Below are 21,452 nucleotides of genomic sequence, written 5' to 3'. Positions count from 1 at the left end.
ATACACTCATCACCTACAATTCAATTTTAAAACTCTTTAATTACCTAAAAGAAAGATTACTCATTTTGATTGTAGTTAATCCACACTCCTATGTTCAGCCCCCAGCAATAATGTATTTATACATTTAACTTTTCTGTACATTTCATAGTAATAGAGTCTGCGTGTTCTTCTGCATCTAATTTTGCTTACCATATATTTTTAAGGTTCATCCATTATCCATAGCTCACATTTTATTGCTGCATAGTATTTCACTGTGTGAATATACTACATTTTATTTATCCTTTTACAATCCAATAAATATTTGGGTAATTTCTAGGATTTTTTGTGGCTTTTATGAATGATGGTACAATGAACATTTATGTACAAGTCTTATGTAAACATATGTATCAAGACTAGAAGTAAAACTAGGTTAAAATCTATTGTTTTTCACTAGTATAACTAGATTTATTTTATTTCCAAATAATCAAAAATACGACATAAAATAATATTAATTAATTCTCAGACCTTTAAGATTGAATGTTATATAACAAACCCTTGATCAGAAACTTAAAACAGCCAGTTAACTGATATTTTTCCTATGTTGTATATATGGTCATTATTACATTTACAATGAAATGCATTTTTCTTACTGGGAAAATACACTTCAGCTTTTTCTTTGAGAGTATTAAAATACTGATTGTACATTCAAAGTAAATAGTTCTTCGACTTCAATTGGTGGAACCCCATAATTTCTGAAATGCATAATTCTTTTGAGATTGGGAAAAAAAGACTAAAGCACTCAATGACAGAAAGAATGATAAAGAAACTGAAGGCTGGACATGGTGGCATATGCCTATAATCCCAACAGCTCTGGAGGCTGAGGCAGGAGGATTGCAAGTTGGAGGCCAGCCTCAGCAATTTAGCAAAGCCCTAAGCAACTTAGAAAGACCCTGTCTCAAAATAAAAAATAAAGGGCTAGGGACATGGCTCAGTGGCAAAGAGCCTTTGGTTTTAATCCCTGGCACCAAAAATAATGAAAAAACTAAATTAGTCCTTAAAAATGGAGGAAAAGATAATGGTTAGGGGAGGTTAAAGATAGTTTCAGAGGAACCGGTCACAAACTGGAGTTCTGATACGCCAACAATCATACAGTTTAAGAGCTGTCAGAGTTTAGAGATGATCGAGTCCTAAGCCATCATTGCTTAATTGACAAAGGAGGGAACCCAAGCTGTGAGGTCTTCGACAGGGCTAGGCCTGGAAGCCAGGTTTTGTAACTTCTCTTCCAGTATGTCCCATCCTCCTGTGTCGATACTAAATGGAATTTTTGTGGGTTTTCATAGTCTCTACACCACATGTAGCATTTTTCTAGAAGACAGCCGGGCTTCTAAAACTTTAATGGGGTTCTTGTTAAAATTCACGTCATTTTTGCCTGCAGTCTCATAACATCACCAGTAACTTGGACATCTTGAGTTTGTTTATTTCAATTTATGCCTCTGCTGTTACAAATCATAAGGTTTTATCCTCTAGTGAGTTTATCTTATTGAATATTCAAAACCACCTCCATATTCTTTACTATTCACGTGTCCACTACAGCGTCAATTGATTTTTTTTTCCCCAAAACACACATGTGGTATCATTTTCTTTGTGCTGCATAAGTATCTTTAGGGGCTCTTTGTTTCCATTCACACACAGGATAATTGTGACCACATGACACACTTTACAATAAAGAACTAACTTGAATTCTTAAGAACTTATACATTAAATCAATAAATATGCTGCGTGTCCTCAAATATACATTTGGTTTTCCTTTTTCAACTTCATCAATGATGTTTTGGAGGGTTACTTACTTAAATCTGCATGTGGGGAATCTCATTTGTTTTATTCTGCTTTGTTTTTTCCTATTGTTGTTTGTTGTTTATTGTTTGGTTTCTTTTAAATAAGCACAAATATGTCCTACCATAAAGGCTGGTGACTAAAATAAACTATACAATTTTTCCATTAAGTTTAGGCCTTATTGTATGTCCTGATCAGAGAATTCATTTTTTTATAATTAGCTCTGCTTGCTCTTTATTGTTAAAAAAAAAAAATGTAAGGCTTATCTCAAGACGTATGTATGAAATCTTTTCCCCATTCAGGAAAAGCCCAGAATTCCTTCTTTCCAACATAAATCTTTCGGTTATGAACTAAACTTTTAAGAATGGACACATACGTTTGGCACTAATGTGTGTGATTTCATTAGTAAGGATGCCTAATTATTTTGCTTTAAAATTTAATTTTCTCCATCCAGTGATCATTTGGTTTTATGCTTGCAAAATAAGTAGAAGTCATGAGTCTTCTGCTTCTAGATTTAGATCCTTACAGTGAATGGAGTTATTAAAAAGAGATATTTTGTTTGATTCTCAGTCTTCAGGTTACTAAGATTCCCAGGGAGGAGAAGCCCAGGTCTTGGGTCTTGGGTGAACATTATTTCCTTTAAGAAAAAATCCTTTGTGACTCTGTAATTCTGGCATTAAGAAATTCTCTCTCTCTCTCTCTCTCTCTCTCTCTCTCTCTCTCTCTCTCTCTCTCTCTCCTCTCTCTCTCTCTCTCTCTCCTTTTCCCCACCTAGTTGTTATTTCAGACTCTAGAAAGCTAAGACTTCAGCAAAAACTGAAACACCAAATATTCAATAGTATAAGATGTGAGTTGCAAGAGGTAGCCACAATTCTGTTGTCCAGTATAACAGCACAGAAGCAAGAAGCAGGTCCTTAGAATGCATCTCTTACAAGAATTAACATTTATGATTCTTCTACGGGCCAAGCCCCATCCTGAGTACTTTGTATGCATTAATTCATTTAATACTCACATCAGCCATATGGCATAGGTACTCTCTTTATCTGCAATTTTCACTGAGAAATAATTAGCATGTCTAAATCATTCCAGGGACAAACAGCCAAGTTCCTGAGCCTGCTCTTGTCATCATCAGCCCACATCACCTTCTCCTTCTGTTAAATAATCCCAAAATATTGCTTAGAGCTTCCTCAGGAGCCTCTACTTCTGTGTATCTCTTGGGCAGTGGACCTCCTGAGAATGGGGTCTTCACCATTTGCTACAGTTTGGCTCTTATACATTCCCCAAAGGCCTGCGAGGTGCAGGCTTAGTCCCCAGTCTTCGGCATTATTGGGAGATGGTGGAACCTTTAAGGGGAGGGGCCTAGTGAGAGGAACTTAGGTAATTAGGGGCATACCCTTGAGAGGGATTGTGGTATCCTGGCCCCTCCTCTTCCTCTCCTCTGCTTCCTGGCCACCATGATGTGAGCAACTTGCTCTCCCACACATGATATGCTCCTTCTCCACAGCCCCAGAGGCAATGGGGCAAAAAGATCATACACTTAACCTGTGAACCAAAATAAGCTTTTCCTCCTTATAATTTGATTTCCTCAAGTCTTTTGTCATAGTGGTGGGAAACTGACACATCATGTCAGAGGGAAATGGGGACCAAAAGTAGAGATTGGTAACCATAGGCCATCCATGCTTATGGCTCACATTTCTGGAACTTTTCTGTGCTAAGGCCTTTAGAGGGATTGTCTCTTCTGTTGCCCACAGTTATCCTTGGAAGTAACTGTCATAACTCATGGTTTTACAGAGGACACTGAGAAGCAGAGAAGTTAACCAGCACACCAAGCTCAGATGGCAGAGCTCAGATTCAATCAAATCCAAGGAACATAGCTTCAGGCCCACGCTCCTAACTGTTAGGCCAAGTCACTGGCTCTAATTAAAAGGAGGGCTTCTCCATCCCCTAAATTTTGGAGGTCACCCAGGGCCAGTCGGGAACACTTCTGGGGCGACTGCTGTGCTGTATTTGTCCTGCACTCCAAATTCTTGGCCTGTTCAAAATGCAAGAGTCTGGCTATGTAGAAAGCTAAGGATAGTGTAGAAGCCATAGTTTTTATTACATTTGTATGAAACTTCTGTCTCAATCCTGAAGCAATTAAAGCATAATGGAAGAGAAAAAAAAAACATTCTCAGTCATGCAAAGTGATTCATTTTATAGTATCTGATTTGAAATTTGCAATAGCCAGAGAACATGTTCTCAGTAAATATTTGCCACGGGCATCACAGAAACATGGTTTTGTTTACTGCTGATTCAACTATGTACCAACTTCTACATCCCAGCCCCTATCCCAGAAAGAAAGAAAACACCAGAAGCTCACTTCTTGAAGACCCGTACCTGGGCGGTCATGTCCAATTCAAGTAACTCGTTCATGTTGGGAGGAAAACAACATTTTATGATTCACTTTGAAGTTTTCTGCTTTCATAGACTGTATTCATAAATCCCTGATGCCCATCTAGGATGGGAGGGGTGAGATGAAGGAGAAGAGGAGAACCTCAGCCTCAGCAGAGGATGTAGAAAATTAGCTCGAAGGAAAATTTTATTTGTAGTATTTCAAGATGCCATGACGAGAACAAAAATAATGCCCAAGTGATGAGATGAAGTAGCAAAGGATATTAACATCTGGAATAGATAAAGAGGGGTAAATTTGTTTATGTTAACCTTTTCTTTCATTAAGTCATACACAAATGGAACATTTATGATGATGAATTATAGCAGTTCAAAACAACTAACACTTGCATGATATATGGACAGTTTTCAGAACTTTTTCATTCGCTTGGTTCTTCTTGACAGCTATGAGAACCAACCCCTCCTAGCTCATACAGAAACAGAGGCTGACAGTGGATAAGTGGCTTGGCCAAGGTCACAGAGCCACAGATACATAGTTCACTGCAGTCTCCGGAGTTTACAACCTATCCTGGGTACAGGGAAAGAACAAGTAGTGTCAAGCTGGTGAGGCCTGGGACATTAGAGTGCCTGATACTGGACTGTAACTTTATGTACGATGTCTTTAGAGACTGCTGGAGTGTGAGCTAAATGAATGCAAGCTACTTGGCCCCAAACTATTAAAATTATTTCTTTAGTCAGGCCTGATGGCACACACCTGTAATCCCAGCCACTCAGGAGGCTGAGGCAGGAGGATTGTGAGTTTAAAACCAGCCACAGCAACTAAGTGAGGACCTAAAGCAACATAGCAAGACCATGTCTCTAAATAATAAAAAAAAAAAAAGGCTAAGGATGTGGCTCAGTAGTTAAATGCTTCTGGGTTCAATCTCCAGTACCAAAAGAAAATAAAATTATCTCTTTCTTATGACCATATTATAGACTCTTTCTGTTTGTGCTGTACTACCCGGCTCTCAGCTATCTTTTTTGCTGATCGTGGTGCCTCTGGAATAGTGATCCCCACTGCAAGGTTGGTGGACCAAAAGCCTCAGCACCACCTGGGAACTTACTAGAAGCGCACATCTTCAGGCCCCATCCCAGACCCACCCAATCAGCAACTCTAGGGACGTGGCTGACAATCACGTGACTCTGCTGCTGCGTAGTCTTGAGAACCTCTTTGCTCCAGAACATGACTAGAGAACTTGGCTGCATATTGGGATCCACCTGGGCAGCTTTAGAAATTGCTGATGCTGGTGTTCCAAATACTTGTGACACAAATTTAATTTTAATTGGTCAAGAATGGGGTTTTTCAAATTTTCAGAAACAATGAACATTTGGGGTTGAATGGTTATTTGTTGGGGAGCCTTCTTCTGTACTGCAAGATGTTTAGCAGTGTCCCTAGCCTCTAACCCCCAGATGTCATAGTACTCCTCCTAATTGTAAGAAACAAAAATATATCAGGCATTTTCAAGTGTCTCTTGGGGTAAAATTACCATGGTTAATAAGCTCTGGTCCAATAGTCATTTGTGAATTAGAATTCTCAATTTATGTAACACCTACTATGTGCAGGGTACTGCATGACATCCTTGGAAAGACAAGTATGAAGGCTATATCTTTTATGGCAAAATAAGCCATGACTACTCCAAGGTGCCAGAATAACCAGTTTGACGTGACAGTTTGTCAGACAAGCTTTTTCTTTCATTAAATTGATAATAATGAAATTAACTAGTTGGTTGCCATGGTCTAGACATGACCCCAAATAGTAACTTATGAATTCATATCTTGATTGTTTTATAAGTGTACTTTTTAAAATTGAAACTTTTTAATAGGTAGTAGTGCTTCCCATAAAATTACTCTAAGAAAAAGACATAATTAATGTTTAAAAGTATTATTTCCATATGTTCCCACTTGTTTTTTAAAAAATGCATATGTTCTTATGTGCCTAGGAAGTTTTTTGAAAGAAAACACTTGGCCATTAACAGTGGTTACCATGGGGCAGTAAGTTTCAGGGCCTTAATAGGGAGAGATATACTTTCACGATATAAATTTGTATACAGCTTAATCTTTCCAACTTCAAATATTTTCCATGTTAAGTGTAGCAAATAATGGAAAGGATGCATTCCAGTAGTCTTAGAAGCTCCAAAATGCCTCTTCTAATTAAGAGAAAAACAGGCAAGCTACACTGTTTGCCTCCATGATGTCCACCCTTCTTTTATATTTGTGTTATTGTTGAAACAGAATAAACTGAAAAGAGACTTCAAATATAAGATTGCTCCAACACTGATTCCATGAAAGAGATTAACTAACGTTTACTTAAGATTGAACAGTTAAAAGAAGGTGTGTTAGCTTTCCGTTACTGTCACAAAACACCTGAGATAACCAACTTAACAAAAGGAAAAATTGCCAGGTGTGATGACACATGCCTGTACGGAAGATTCACAAATTCAAGGTAAGCCTGGGCAACTTGGAAAGTACCCTGTCTCAAAATTTAAAAGTGAAAAGGGTTAAGGATATAGCTCAGTGGTAGAGCACTCCTGGGTTTAGTCCTCAGTAACCTACACACACACACACACACACACACACACACACACACACAAGGAAAGGTTTATTTTGACTCATGGTTTTGGAGGTTGTCCATGGTCATTGGCCCTGATGCTTTGGAGCCTGTAGCAAGGCAGCACATTGTGGTGGGAATACATGGCAGCAGCAAACTGGGGACAATGGACAAGCAAAGAGGAAGGAAAGGAAGGCCCAGGGTCCCATTATTCCCTTCAAGGGCACACCCCCAGTGATCTAACTTCCTGCACTAGGCCCCCAGGCTTTGACAGGTCCCACCACCTCCCAGTACTGCCATGGGCTGTTGGAGGGACACTGACAATCTAAACCGCAGCAGAGGGCCTTGTCGGGAAAACTGCACTTCACCAGAGAGGGGACCCCTGATGAGGAAGGGCACAGAGAGGAAGAAGTGTTGCTTATGGAGGGGCCTAATATTCTCCTGGAGGACCTGGACCAGTTACTATCCTTACAGAATGCAGGGGATTTAAGTTAGGTTAGTGCAGTAGGATGTCACCTAAAAATTCCCTCCAGGGATGGATTTCCTATGCTCTTTGTCTAGACTTCCCAAGGAGAATCAATGCACTCCTGGGAAAATAAAAATAACCCCCCACCACCACCAAACTCTATTTCATCAAAGAAAGGCAATCCTACCATCGTTTGGCCACTCTCTAGTTCCCTGATGTGTTTTAGTGACATTTCTTTATGCCTAACCCCAACCTAACTATTATTAAAAGTTAAAAGAAACATGAAAATGGAAGAAATTTAATTGAGGTTGGAAGAATATGAAACAATCCATGTTCAGTTATGGTTTCTCCTAGCACTTGACACTTAGACCTTCACAGATTTCAGAGTCTCCCTTATTATGGAAGACACATCCTTTTTCTCTCCCTCATTATTGGATGTGTAAATTGGGAAATTCATCCATGTGGATTTCACCATCCTCTTAAGTCTCTGGGAGTGAGCCAACAGTACCATTTCAATTTTTCTAAAGAATACCCCATAACAATTCCTACACATTCTAATTACATTTCTGTGGTCTTTGGTGGAAAATTATAGTTCTGGGCCAAAATACTAAACTCTTATTCTGTTTTTTAAAAAATGTCATTTTTTTTCAAGTTTTCTTGTCTTTATAGGAGTGATTCATCCCAGAAATTGTGTCTTGTTTCTTATTGCACTAGGCATTAATGACCAGCAGTCACCAATGTTATAACTGTTTATTAACTTCATGAAAACCCTCAGAAGTTAGGGCAATGGTTCTATAAAGAGCCTGGTAGTTGTCCTTGGACAAAAGCTTATGTGGAAATTCTGAGAATACACCAACTGAGACCAGTTATTAGTGAGATGAGGAAGAGAACAGAAGCGATTAACTGAAGGAGAAGTTTCTTTCAGAAAAATATTCAAAAGAAAGGGAAACCTTTTGGAAAATCAAAAAGGGGAATATCTCTGAAATTAAGGTCTATGTGTTCTTAGCCATAATATCAGAATTATAGAAAGCCCTATGTTACTAAGTCTCAAAATGCTGAAGCTTGTGATTTTGAATCTGTAGGCTACTGGTTTTCCAACCTCTTTCCATGGGCTCGTGTTAATGACCTCACTGACCATGAAACTAAACCTCACAAAATCTTTCAGAAATGGTAGAACAGAAATTCAAGCTCACCTTAGAGTTAGTGTGGCAAAAGTACTTTGCCAAAAAAAAAGGGTTATTTGTCAAGTTAGTAGGATACTCTTTCTTTCTCAATACAGTAAATTTAAATGCTGAGTCACTGAGGAAAAATCAGAAAGGAAATCAATACCATTTTTAACCTTTGAAAAGTCAAACTATATTCAGCAGGATGTCCCTCCTCCTTTCAGGTAACAGAAATTATTTAAGCCCATGTTCCTAATATAATACCTAATTAGATAAATATCAGCAAGTCACAGGGGACAGTAGGCTAGCTACTATGTTCCTGTTACCACAGCCACTAGAGAGTGGCACCCTTGCCTTGGGACCCAGATTTTAAATGGTCAACATGAAAGAGTAGATTTTCCTGTAAACCAATCACAGTGACCACTTGGATCAAATTTAGGAGGCAGTCATCTCCTTACGCACTGATGGGAAGTTAAGTTTTGGTGCTAACCAGCTGGCAAAGTCTCCACGTCCAAAGACACTTCATTTTCACGGTCATTTTTGGTCATTTTTGCTTTGGCTATTTGTCGGGAGATAATATCTTCCAATGTCACTGGTTGAAATTACTTGTTTTCCTCATGGCTTGTAAGGTTCCCTGAAAGACCTCTGCTTGCTTCTCAGTGAAGCTGTTACCCCAAACCCCCAAACTTTTGCTACTTCTTCAAAAATAGGCAGCGTGACTCCTTCATCTGAGAGCAAAAGTTTTTCTCTTCTGTTATTACATTCTATTATCTATTATCTCTAAGGTTATTATAGATAATTTTAGGTAATTACAGATCATCTATAAGGTAATTATCTACAATACCTATTTTATATAATATGTCGCACATGAGTATATCATTTATTAAGTATGTTAATATATTTATATTTAATATATGTTAATAATTATGTGCTAACACATTATAGTCTATCTTTCCAGACCAGAAATCACTAAGTCTTTAAAACACCAAAGAAAAAATAACGCTAGTGATACTCTATTGGAAAGTAAAATAAAGAATAAAATTTAGAAGTCGGTTCGTGTGGTTAGAAATATAAGTGCCAGCTCTGCCACTTCTAACTCCCACATCTCTTTTCAGCTGCTGGCTGGGCGCTGGCCCTTTGACCACAATGACTTTGGCGTCTTTCTTTGCAAGCTGTTCCCCTTTCTGCAGAAGTCCTCAGTGGGAATCACCGTCCTCAATCTCTGCGCTCTCAGCGTCGACAGGTAACTCGGTCTTTCCTTTTGTTCTTCAGTTGGGTCTAGAAAGGCATTTTTCTCGAAAAGAAAAGCCAAGAGAGTTGGTATCCAGAAGAGTTGTTTACTAGTTTCAAATAAATTAAAACGTTAACAACCTTTCCTCTGCTGTTTAGAATTGCTTCACACATTTGCTGGTTATTAGTGGGCTGTGGCTCAGGCAACATGTACGTGGAGCAATTTGCCAACAATATGTAGTTGACATCTTTAAGGCAGCCACAACAACAGAAGAGGAATCTATTAAGGAATAAAGTTTGTGAGAAGGTGATTCCCTAGCACATGTAAATTCATTTTAAACTAATGATTTTATTACTATAAAAACAAACATACTCTTCAGTTATATTTGTAAGGATTGATGGCTTGAACTAAGTGGTAAATATATATAATACTGTTATATCCTTCTTCATGCTCTTTTTGAATGCCTAAAATATCTCATAATTTAAAAAAGAAGATACCAATAGCAGTATCCTTTATCCAAATGAAAAATCCACCACGCATCTTAAGTCTTTTTAGAATCCTCACACATGGTCATAAAGAGTTCTTTAAAGATGCCTTCTGAATTCTGAGAACTTCCAGATGGTATTTACTTCACTTTCAAATTTTCACAGCAGGACTCATAAAACAATGAAGTTAGGAATTTCATAATACATTCCATAGAGCTCTTTTATACTTAAAATAATGTTATGCAATGTATATAATGTCTTGTAAATAATTGGTTTATACATACAACTAGCCATAGGTACAATTTAGAAGAGATTTCAATTTTTTCCAGCTCATATCCCTGACCAGCACTTTATCAGAGAACCTGAGTCCCCGGCACAATAGAAATAAAAGGCCATTCTTAAAAAACATTCAAGTGTTTACACAGATATTCTGCCATTCATCATTTATAATTAATTTTAGAATGAAAAATGCAGTTAAAATGTAAAATTACTCATTCCGTTGGTAGTTACAAACTTTGATATTCTATTCATAAATTTATGGCTATAATAGTTGAAGCAAAATGAATAAAATGTTTAGTATTTTTAATGCATTTATTTTTTGTAATTAAAACACATCAAAAAATTCCATTGGTTAGTTTTAAAATTCATTAGTACTATCCAGAAAAATAGTCACACTGCAATAGTTAAAGATCTTACCTATCAGTAAGAATTGCTGTGATTTGTGGGAAAACCTGAGATGTATATCAGGTGTTAAGGCTACTACATTTAAAACACATATACCTCAGGAGACCACAGTATAGTGACCACAGTATAGTGACCATTTCCCTAAAAGTACTGATGACCTGCATTTGATTCACTAATAAATTCTCACTTTGATGTTCCTATCCCCAGCATCCCAACATCATTTCTTTTTCCACTCAAAGTACATAATTATCAAGTATTGGTATTATAGTTGTGTGCAAAGATGCCTTCCAAGGTATTCTATTACCTAAAACTCAAAGGCTTTAAATTATATCCATTACATTGCCAGTACAAGTAAAATTTTCCTATATTTATCAAAGTGTATACTTAGGGATGTATTACCATATCCAACTTAAATTTTTAATATAACTCCAAAAGCCATGTGGGGAAAAGGAATAAGAAAATTATCATGCCATTTGGCAAAAAGAACCATGTCTACACATATGTTCTTCCTATATAATACCATTAAATATTATAAAGCTACAATATTTAAAACAATGTAGTGTAGATGCAAATAGTATGAAAAAACAAGGAGAAAGCCAGAAATAGGTGTTAGAGTACACAGGAATATAATACAGGCTGAAGTCACTCAATACAATGAAGACAGGATGGATTTTTTTACAAGTAGTGCTATTTAGCTATATGACCCCCCCAAAAAGCATATCAAGTTTTACATGGTGCTTTTTATCAATAATAATATGTATAATAATTTTCATTTATTGAGTATTAAGTAGGAGGCCCTCCTTAAAAACTTAACAGAAATTATTTGATTTAACTGTGATATGTGCTATCGTTTACAGATAGGGAAGCTGGGGTCAAAAGAGGTTAACCAAGTCCACATGGATCCCAAGCCTTGATGCCAGTAATCAAATGCAGGCCATCTTCCTTCTCTCTTTTTTATTTCTAGCATCAAGGAATGTGTGGTTTTATTATTTGTTTCACAAATGGTCTCAGTTTACTTTTTGGTTACTTCTTATCCATGACCAGGGCAGCTGGTGTTCTCCACGCCTGCATTCTGCCAAGTGACCACTCTACTCGAACATGTAAAAATTCAAACCATAAAGCTGTAGAAGAAAATAAACTAATAATCTTTTGAAAAGAAAAACCTCCTGAACTTAAACAAATGGTAGACATTCAGAAAAAAATTTAACAGAATGAATACAGCAATAAGCTGGGGAAAATATTCATCACCCCCCCACACACACCCCCGACACACACAGGCCCAGGCTGGCTCCTCAAACTTTTCTACTGCTCACTCTTTCTTCCTCGCTAAACTTCAACCAGTCTCAGTGGAATCCCATCAGTGTGAGGGAGGGGCAGGCTAGGTCACCCACACCGCCTGCTCTCCCCATGCCAGGCAGGAGGGAAAATGAGCTGTGTGTTCCATCACATCCATCCCTTGTGTACCAAGTGAAATGTGAGTCATTCTTCATTAGGAAAAGGGAAATAATAGAATGCCAAAAATCTACCTCATTAAGACTTGGGGTCTGACTTTTAGATCAAGGAGTTGAACCACTTTAAAATTCCAGCCCCACAAAAATCAGTCTTAATCCAGGAGGTTTTTCCCTGGTAATAAGCCCATCATTCTTTGTTCCCTACATCCATTCTTGCCCCTTTTGTTTCATTTGGCCTTGACGCTAAGCTTTGGGACCTGTATGTAGGCAATCTACTTGACATTTCTATTTCAAAAGCTTTCATGCTACAGAATGAATCATTCACACTTAACTCCTCAAGATAAGATACCATTTGTTTTGAGTCTTCATTTGGTTGCATGATAGTCTACTAAAAAAAGAAAATCTTTTCTTTTTTCTTAAAAGAGTCAAAAGAGGGAAATTGGAACCTGTTACCAAACAATTTGCTATTTGTGAAATTCCTGCTTTCATTGTCTGTCAAATTATGACCCAGGAAAAAGAGTTCCCATAATCTTATATGATATTTTTAAAATGCAATAATTATTTCCCATCTTGAGTTGTTTGAGGGAAAATAATGAAACTATACATCAAAGTTCTATAGAATTTCTTTATTACTTCATTAATCACTCAATGATCAGAGAATGCTATAAGATCAAAGAAAAGTTTCAGTTTTCTCACTATCAGTTTTTAATCTGACTAAAATAAACATGACAGAGAAAGTGAATGATTTGAACCAGAATGGATGAGCTTTCCTTGTTCAACTATGAGCTTGTCTCAGTTTAACCTTTTTCTTAATTCCTCCTCAAATTTCTTTTTTAAATTTATCTTTGATTTTACATCCTTAGTCTCTTTTGAAAATGATAAAGCAGAAATTTTAGAAAAATAATGAAGAAATTTAGGAACAAATTTTGACCCCTGTCCAGCTTTATCCGTAAAATAATTTTTTTTAATGCTAAGGCCATATACCTCTAAAATGAATGAACTTTTTCCCAAAATCTATGAATAGCTGACCATTATTAAAAATGAAAAACTAAAATGGATTTTTTTGAATGCCATAAGTCACAAGGTTGCTCTAAGTCCAAGAGGAGACAGAAGAGAGAGCTGGAGTCTGGGAGGGGCTTCAATACTGTTCCTTGTGAAATTAACAGTCACGTTAAAGACGATGACAGAGTCAGACCATAAAAAGGCCTTAGTACAGATCCAACTTATAGTTAAAAGATGTCTGGGGAAGGAGGCTGTAAAAAGATAAAACTCTTTTAACAACTATTCCAGAGTGAGGGGTAATTAGATACCTGGAAAAGCTGCAAAGATCACTCATAAGGCAGCTTTGTTTTATATGCCTTCAGCTGCAAAGCTGGTGTCAGGCCTCCAGCTCATCATCTCAAATAATTCTCAAAGGATGATCCCAATTCAAGAAACACAAAGGTGATTTTCTGAAAAGCCTCATTTCTATTTAGATCTGGAGGTTTCTTATTCTCCCAGTGGTTCTGCTTTCTATTGCTGCATAACAAACGTGAAGACATGAAAGAACTGGCAGAGCCCCGAGACAGGCACTCGGAACTGGACAAAGTCAAAGTCTGGCCAGGGTTACTTGGGATCGCATTCTCTTTTGCCCATAGTTATTCCTTTTTTTAATTTTAATCCATGGCCAGGATCAGGCAAATGGTTAATTTGCTACCCCATATCTCTTTGATGACAAACTATCCCCAAACTTAGCAGTTCAAAACATTTTATCATATCTCACCATATTATGGGTCAGGAATTTGGGCAAGTCTTCTGCTCCTTGTCACTTCCACTGGGGTTGCTAGTGGATTTCAGCTGCCGCTGAGCTTGCCTCCTGGCACCTTGGCAGGGACAGCTGGAAGTCTGAAGTCGGCAGAATGCATCTCCCTCTCTAGAGTCTCAGTGCATCTCAACACTTGGCTGCAGCAGGCTCAGGGCTCCAGTGCGAAAGCTGCCACTCCTTTCCGAGGCGAGGCCTGGAACTGGTAAGGTATCATTCTATCTGCTCAATTAAAGCAGTCGAAGGCCAGCCCTATTGGAGAATTTAACCAAAGCACACCTGTAAACCCAGGGGGCTCAGGAGGCTGATGCAGGAAGATTGAGAATTCAAAACCAGCCTCAGAGACTTATGGAGTCCCTAAGCAAATCAGCAAGACCCTCCCTATCTCTAAAAAAAAAAAAAAAAAAGCCTGGGTGGGGATGTGGTTCAGTAGTTAAAGCACCCCTGGATTCAATCCCTAGTACCAAAAAACAAAACAAAACAAAAACAAAAAACCTCAACTGAAGAAGTGTTAAAGCATTTGCAGCTTGTTTTTAATACAACACACCTGGTTTTTCCTTTAAGATGCTTCTTGCTTATGAGATTCCTCAAAAGACAGGAATAAAACCACCATAGGACCCAGGTGTACCACTCGTTGGTATTTATTCAAAAGAACTAAAATCAGCATATCACAGTGGTACAGGCACATCAGTGATTACAACGGCACAATTCACAATTTCAAATAATTGTTTGGTGGTCTCTAGGATATTCTCAAAGGATGATCCCAATTCAAGAAGCACAAAGGTGATTTTCTGAAAAACCTCCTGGCACCTTGGCAGGGACAGCTGGAAGTCCTTTTTTAATGTAGTCAAGTTACAGAACCAGCCCATGTGCATATCAATAGACTAATGGGTAAAGAAATGTGGTCTATATACACAATGGTGTTTTAACCAGTCACATGGAAGAATGAAATTATGGCATTTGCTGATAAAAGGATGGAACTGAAAAACATGATGCTAAATGAAATAAGCCAGACCGAAAAAGTCAAGGGTCAAATGTTTTCTCCCATATACAGAAGTTAGACCAAAATACAGGGGGAAAGTGGGGTGGGATTCCATGAAAACAGAAGGGGGATCAGCAGAATAGAGTAAGGGGTAGAGGGGAAGGAAAAGGGATAGGAAAAGGAAGGGGTGGTGAAATAAAAGTGACCAAATTATGCTATGTACATATATAAATATACTGTAGTGAATTTCACCTTTATATATATATATATATATTTATAAAGCACCAATTTAAAAATAAATAAATAAATAAATAAGGAGAAGGAAAACCAGTAGACTAGAGGAAAGGAAATGGGGGAAGGAGGAGGGGAGGGGAAGGGGAAGTACTGGGCACTGAAGTGGAACAAATTGTAGGGTTATTGTCACAATGAATCCTACTACTATGTATAACCACAATATTTTAAAAAACTTATCACATAGTCCAAGGTAAAAAATAATAATAATAATTCTTTCCGCTAGTATTTTGGCTCTAAACTTTGTATGATGATCAAAGTGGAAATGCCACTTTTTCTTATAAAAGTGGCAAAATTGAAAACAAACTAATAAAATCGAGTGCAAGCAAGCATTCACTCATAGGCACTTGTTAGAAACATTTTGAAAGGTAGTTGAGCTCATTTTTCACACCCTTAATCCAGCAATTTCACTCAAAAAAATTCATACAGGGTAAACCACCCAGAGAAAAAAATTATATGTACACACATGTTTATAGGCATGTTATTCACAATCAAGAAATACTAGAGGGGCTGGGGTTGTGGCTCAGTGGTAGAGTGCTTGCCTAGCATGTGTGAGGCACGGTCCAATCCTCAGCACCACATACAAATAAATAAAAAATAAAGATCCATCAACAACAAAAACAAAAACAAAAAAAGAAAAAGAAATACTAGAAGCGATACAAACATAGGAGAAAGATTTAAGTAAATTTTATCAACAATCTGTTCTGGGTAGACACTAATTTGAGAAGTGTTATGCCTAAAAATATGGGAGGATATTTTCCACATAAATAAAGCTAAAAATAAAATTGTAGCTCATATTATTATAGTATATTTTCAAACTGCGTCTATGAGAATAGCAGTGGGCAAGGAATAAGAGGCAAATAAAAAGATTTTGTTGAAGTGGTATTTTTTGAGTTTTAGTTTTATAATGTTTTAAATTTTTTTTCAATCATGATTTTTTTAAATTGTAATGACTATCTTAGACCATACCTCAAAGATTTAATAAAGAAGTACCAAATGCCTCTGGCCTTGAAAACATGTTTTTAAAAATCTATTTATAGACATGCACAGTAACAAACATCTTTACATAAATAAAACATATGATTTATCCTTTCATTTTGGCTTAGCACGTGACAGGGAACAAGGTGATGTAATGGGAAAAGACTCCCCTGGGAGCCAGCAGACCAGAGCCCTGGCACGGGCTCCCCTTGCTCACTGGGGACCAGGCAGAAGATGTGGCAACATGCCAGCCCTGCTGTTCCCCGTCCTCAGGATCCCATCTCAACACATAGGGAAGAAAGATCAGCACAAAGGTCCCCCCTGGTTTTTTAAGTTATTTTATTCAGAGTTTCTAGAAGTATTAGCTTTTTATCTATTGCCTAATTCAGGTCTAACTTGGAAAATAAGAATATGTTTAGAATGTACAGTACTGCTGGTTTGGGACAAAAAAGCAAAAAAAAAAAAGTGAATGGTAAGGAAGAAAACCATCATAACAACAAAAAGACACTCCATTCAGCTGACATTTATCGGGTACCTATAGCTCTAGGCTTTGGGACCAAGCTATAGGACGCCTGCCCTTGTGGAGTTTAGACTCTAAAGGGGACATTAGCATAGACAAAAAACAAAATCAATGGATAAACCATTTGGTTTGTCACATGGTACTGAATGCTATGGAGAAAAATAAGGGTGAGCAGGACAGGGTGATTCTAGAAGAGGAGTGGGAGGTTTTAAGTAGGGTGTCCAGAGAAGGCATCCATAGAAAGACATAATTGAGTTGAAGACCTAAAGGAAAAGCAAAAGCAGCTCCCATACACCTTGAAGGTACCCCCAAAAGATAGGAACTCACTGGGAAGGCTCTGAGCAGAGTGGGCCCTCATCTAACTTAACAGACTCTTCCATTGCTGTGTCCAGGGTGAGCTGTGGCAAGTCAAAGCAGGTGTAGGGAGACTAGTTAGGAAACCATGGCAATAACCCAGGCAAAAAGACTAAGGTGAGATGATGAGAAGTGGGTTCCTTTGGATAGATCTTGAAGGAAGATTTTGCAAGGTTTGCAAAAGTATTTACAGAGGAGTGAAGACAAAAGCCAAGGATCTGGGCCTAAGGTGGTAAACACTGCAGAGAGGACAGGTTTGGGGGTAAGGTCTGGCTTGTGTGTGTCTGAATGCCCATTAGGTCTCCTCGTGGAACTCTCAAGTTGTAGACTGGATATACAATTCTGGAGTTAGAGGTGGTTCCAGGCTAGAGCTATAAATTTGGGAATTATCAGCATATAAATTGTTTAAATGATACTAAAGCCGTGAGACTGGATGAGACCACCAAGAAACAGAGTGTAGACGGAGAAAAGGTCCAAGGACTAAGCTCTGGGAGAAATCCAATGCTAAGAATTTGGGGACAGGGCAGGCTCCAGCCAAAGAAATGAAAAAGAGTGGCCAGTACAGCAGAAGGAAAAGCAAGAGAATATGGTAGGAGCCAAGTGGAGCCAACTGAAGAAACCATCTCATGGAGGAGTGATTCTTTCCAAAATGTCATTTTTATGGTACTTAGATCTACACTTGCAGATTTTCTGTGAAAACTGAAGATATCGTGTGTGTGTGTGTGTGTGTGTGTGTATACACACACATATACATACACATATCAACTAAATTAAAGTCTGTTTGTAATCACACCTGGTAAGAAAAGTATATTGGTGTTTGTATATATTATGCCATTAGCTTCCAAATGGAAATCAGTTTGGGAAAACATAAGATTTCATATTTTCCACACTTTTCCCCATCTCCATCATCACAAATGATTGGTTCTACTTGTTCTTATGGTTATATTCTCCTTATTTCATGAAGACATTTTTCAAGTTTAGTATGATTACAAATTGAAAATACGCTAATTCTCCATGATATGAGTTAATAAATAACCAGACTGACTATATATCATTTGGCAAAGTAGACACTAAATATTACTTCTACGCATATAAAAATGCTGAACTTACTTAGATTAAGCTGCAGGTCAGCTTTCCATCACTGTTACAAAATACCTGAGATAATCAACTTATAAAGAACAAAGGTTTATTTAGGCTCACAGTTTGGGAGGTTTCCATCCACTATTGATTGGCCCTTTGCTTTAGGGACTCTTGGTGAGGCTTTGAACCATGGTGGGAGTAAGTGGCAGGGGGAAACTACTCACCTCATGGAAGCCAGGAAGCAAAGAGAAAAAGAGAAAAGGATTGGCATCCCACAGTTCTCTTTAATGGCACCTCACCCTCGCAGTGACCTAACTTCCTCCCACTAGGCCCCACCTCTTAAAGGTTCCACCACCTCTCAATAGCACCATAGGCTGGTGACCAAGCCTTTAGCATGGGGACCTTTGTTATTCAAGCCATAACAGTGTATACTATTCTGAGAACTCAGGACATATTATAAAATGACAATGGTTTGTGAACATATTCATCATAAGAACATGTTGACCACATTTACTTACTTAAACAACCTTCCCCAAACCATGGCTGAGAAATCTGGCTTTCTTAGTCTCTGAGGAGATAAGCTGTTTTATTTTAATCACCTATCTTAGCTTATGGAAGGGGGGGCGGGAAATAGATGTAACTCTGTTGACAGCCTTGCAGTACAGACATCCCATCTCCACTCCCTTTAGTTTTTCCTAGACATGAGGCTGCCAGTTCAATAAGGCAATAAAGTAAAGTAAATACAACTACAAGGCAAAACAAACAGCAAGCATTATCTCGCTGGAAGTAACCATAAATTTTAAAGTGCAATCTTGGCTATATTGTCAAAGGATTTTCTTGGTCTGTTTGCATAGCTGTATTTTATTACATTCTGAACTAATCTGGACTTTTTCTGGAGATTTATATTGTATACCTATCTTATTTACCCTAAAATCCTTGTGTACTACATTTCTCCAGCAAATTGAATTGTATCCAAATCTATAGGTTCTAATCTCTAAGCAGTTCTGGTGAAGTAAAGCTAGGCAGCACAATTCCTACCATGTGTTTTTAAAGACATACTGAGACAGTGAACTAAACACAAGTGATGGGGACTTCTCTGGGTGGATTTGGGTAGCACATATTGCCTTGGTTTTATTGCTTAATCTTCCAGGTTGCATGTCCTGCAAACCCACATGCACCTGACTCCAATGCCTTGGTCTGTTTTGCAGCCTCCTTCTGTCACTATCTAATGAAAACTGCAAAAAGAAAATGTTTCCTTTCCATTACAACAGCAACAAAAATTTCAAGAATGAAGCCGCAAAAATACCATGCCACATCACATGTCTTTTCTTAATAATAAGTCTGAAAGCAGTTAGCATCAGACCATCATAGCAGGTCAAGGAGCATAGAGTTTCTAAACCAGACTTTCTTTAGACTTAACGTTTAAATGTGATTATTATCAGAAAACTAGGAAGCTAAAAAAAATAAAAAATTTCTTAGTACCAGAGAATTTTTTTTTGATTGAAATAATTGTTCGGTTACATTTATAGCCCATATGAACCTTTCTTTTCTGTTAGATTGTAAACCCAAAAGAATAGGAACAAAGATATTTTTAATTCACTTTTATGTACTCTAGCATAGAACTCTAACGAGAGAGATTCAGTCATTCTTGGACATTTACTAGAAATACTGTTTACTAAGTCTGCCACCTGGTACCGTTATGATAACTGTGATCATATTTTGAGAGAAGAAGAGAGAAAACACACATCTATGGTCGCCATTGACTCAGGATATTTAAACCCACACCATGGATAACGCTTCAAGTTTTCTTTCTTAATATATAAAGAGAAATAAGATATTACTAGAACAAGTACCATTGGCTGTCACTATCCTTTGCTTCATCTGTCCTTCCCTAGTTTAGAACACACAGCACGCCTATCTGTTCCTGCCACACTCAAACTCTCTGGATCTCCCTGGAACTCAGCTGTCGATCTCAGGCTCAGGGTTCCCAATGGGTGGAACTATTAATGGCCCTACTGGTTTTTCACATCCAGCCTCAGAAAATTCCTAAAAAGCCAATGGTTGGACACTGGCCAAAAGGAGGAGATTTCCAGCATATAAGATTTATATTTAACTGAAAAAAAAGTTTAAATATCATAGTAAGTTGATTTTAGCACCCCTTCTTTCTTTCTTCCTTCTCTCATCCTCTTTTTCCCCTTTCCAGGTACAGAGCAGTTGCCTCCTGGAGTCGTGTTCAAGGAATTGGGATTCCCTTGATTACTGCCATTGAAATCGTCTCCATCTGGATCCTCTCCTTTATCCTGGCCATCCCCGAAGCCATAGGCTTTGTCATGGTGCCCTTTGAATACCGGGGTGAACAGCACAAAACCTGTATGCTCAATGCCACATCAAAGTTCATGGAGGTACTGATGGTTTTCACAATTGACTGAGTTTGCTGAGTTTTAAAATTTACCAAAGCTTAAAAGGAGGTAACTGGGGACTGGGCGCTTTAAACCTCACCCTCTTAAAACTTGTGGACATCGCCACAATGCAGTTGTGCCTTACTCTGTCAGTTCAGTCACACATCTTTCTGTCACAGGAAAAGAGATGCAAAACTAGAGTGTAGCTTCTTGAACAGAACAACTGTTTTGCTTCTCTCCCTTTCTCCCTCCTTTCCCACCACCTCATCTCGAATTGTAGTTCCACCGCCAACACAATTCTATACCAAGCAACTGGGAATTCCAAAGCCCATTTACCAAGAAAGAGGGACCAGATTACTTTTTTTTTTTTTTTTTTGAAGAGTGGCTTTCTAACTCAAAGTAGGGAGTAATGCTTGCATATATTCATATTAATGTGAATTCTGTGTGATACACAAATATTATAAAACTGCAGAACTTTAATTTTTTTTAGTTGTAGATGGACACAATATCTTTATTTTTATTTATTTATTTTTATGTGGTGCTGAGGATCAAACCCAGGGTCTCATGCATGTAAGGCAAGCATTATACCACTGGGCTATATCCCCAGTCCAAACTACAGAACTTTTTTAAAGACTTTTTTTGTTTAACAAACTCAGTTTTTCTTCAATACACCTGGCCACAGTAATATTTCTCTGAAAACCTTAAGCACATGACTATGCTATTTAAAATGCATTTTTCCTTTGCAAAACTAGTTACATGTGGACTAAGGAGAACCAAAAG

At 37.9% G+C, this 21,452-nt stretch overlaps 1 protein-coding gene across 1 annotated transcript in view; it reads left to right on the top strand.

Annotated features, from left to right (window-relative positions):
* Nucleotides 1-21,452, top strand: part of Ednra (endothelin receptor type A) — a 55,835-nt gene that overhangs the window by 22,099 nt on the left and 12,284 nt on the right. Inside the window, exons 3-4 of the mRNA XM_005327538.4 lie at nucleotides 9,532-9,659; nucleotides 20,477-20,675. Of these exons, the coding sequence (XP_005327595.1) occupies nucleotides 9,532-9,659; nucleotides 20,477-20,675 (327 nt within the window). The remainder of the gene's footprint in view (nucleotides 1-9,531; nucleotides 9,660-20,476; nucleotides 20,676-21,452) is intronic.

This window comes from Ictidomys tridecemlineatus, chromosome 9, assembly GCF_052094955.1.
Source record: "Ictidomys tridecemlineatus isolate mIctTri1 chromosome 9, mIctTri1.hap1, whole genome shotgun sequence".
NCBI classification, from domain to species: domain Eukaryota; kingdom Metazoa; phylum Chordata; class Mammalia; order Rodentia; family Sciuridae; genus Ictidomys; species Ictidomys tridecemlineatus.
The sequence above is the reverse complement of the archived record's forward strand: the minus strand, read 5'-3'. Positions and strand labels throughout refer to the sequence as shown.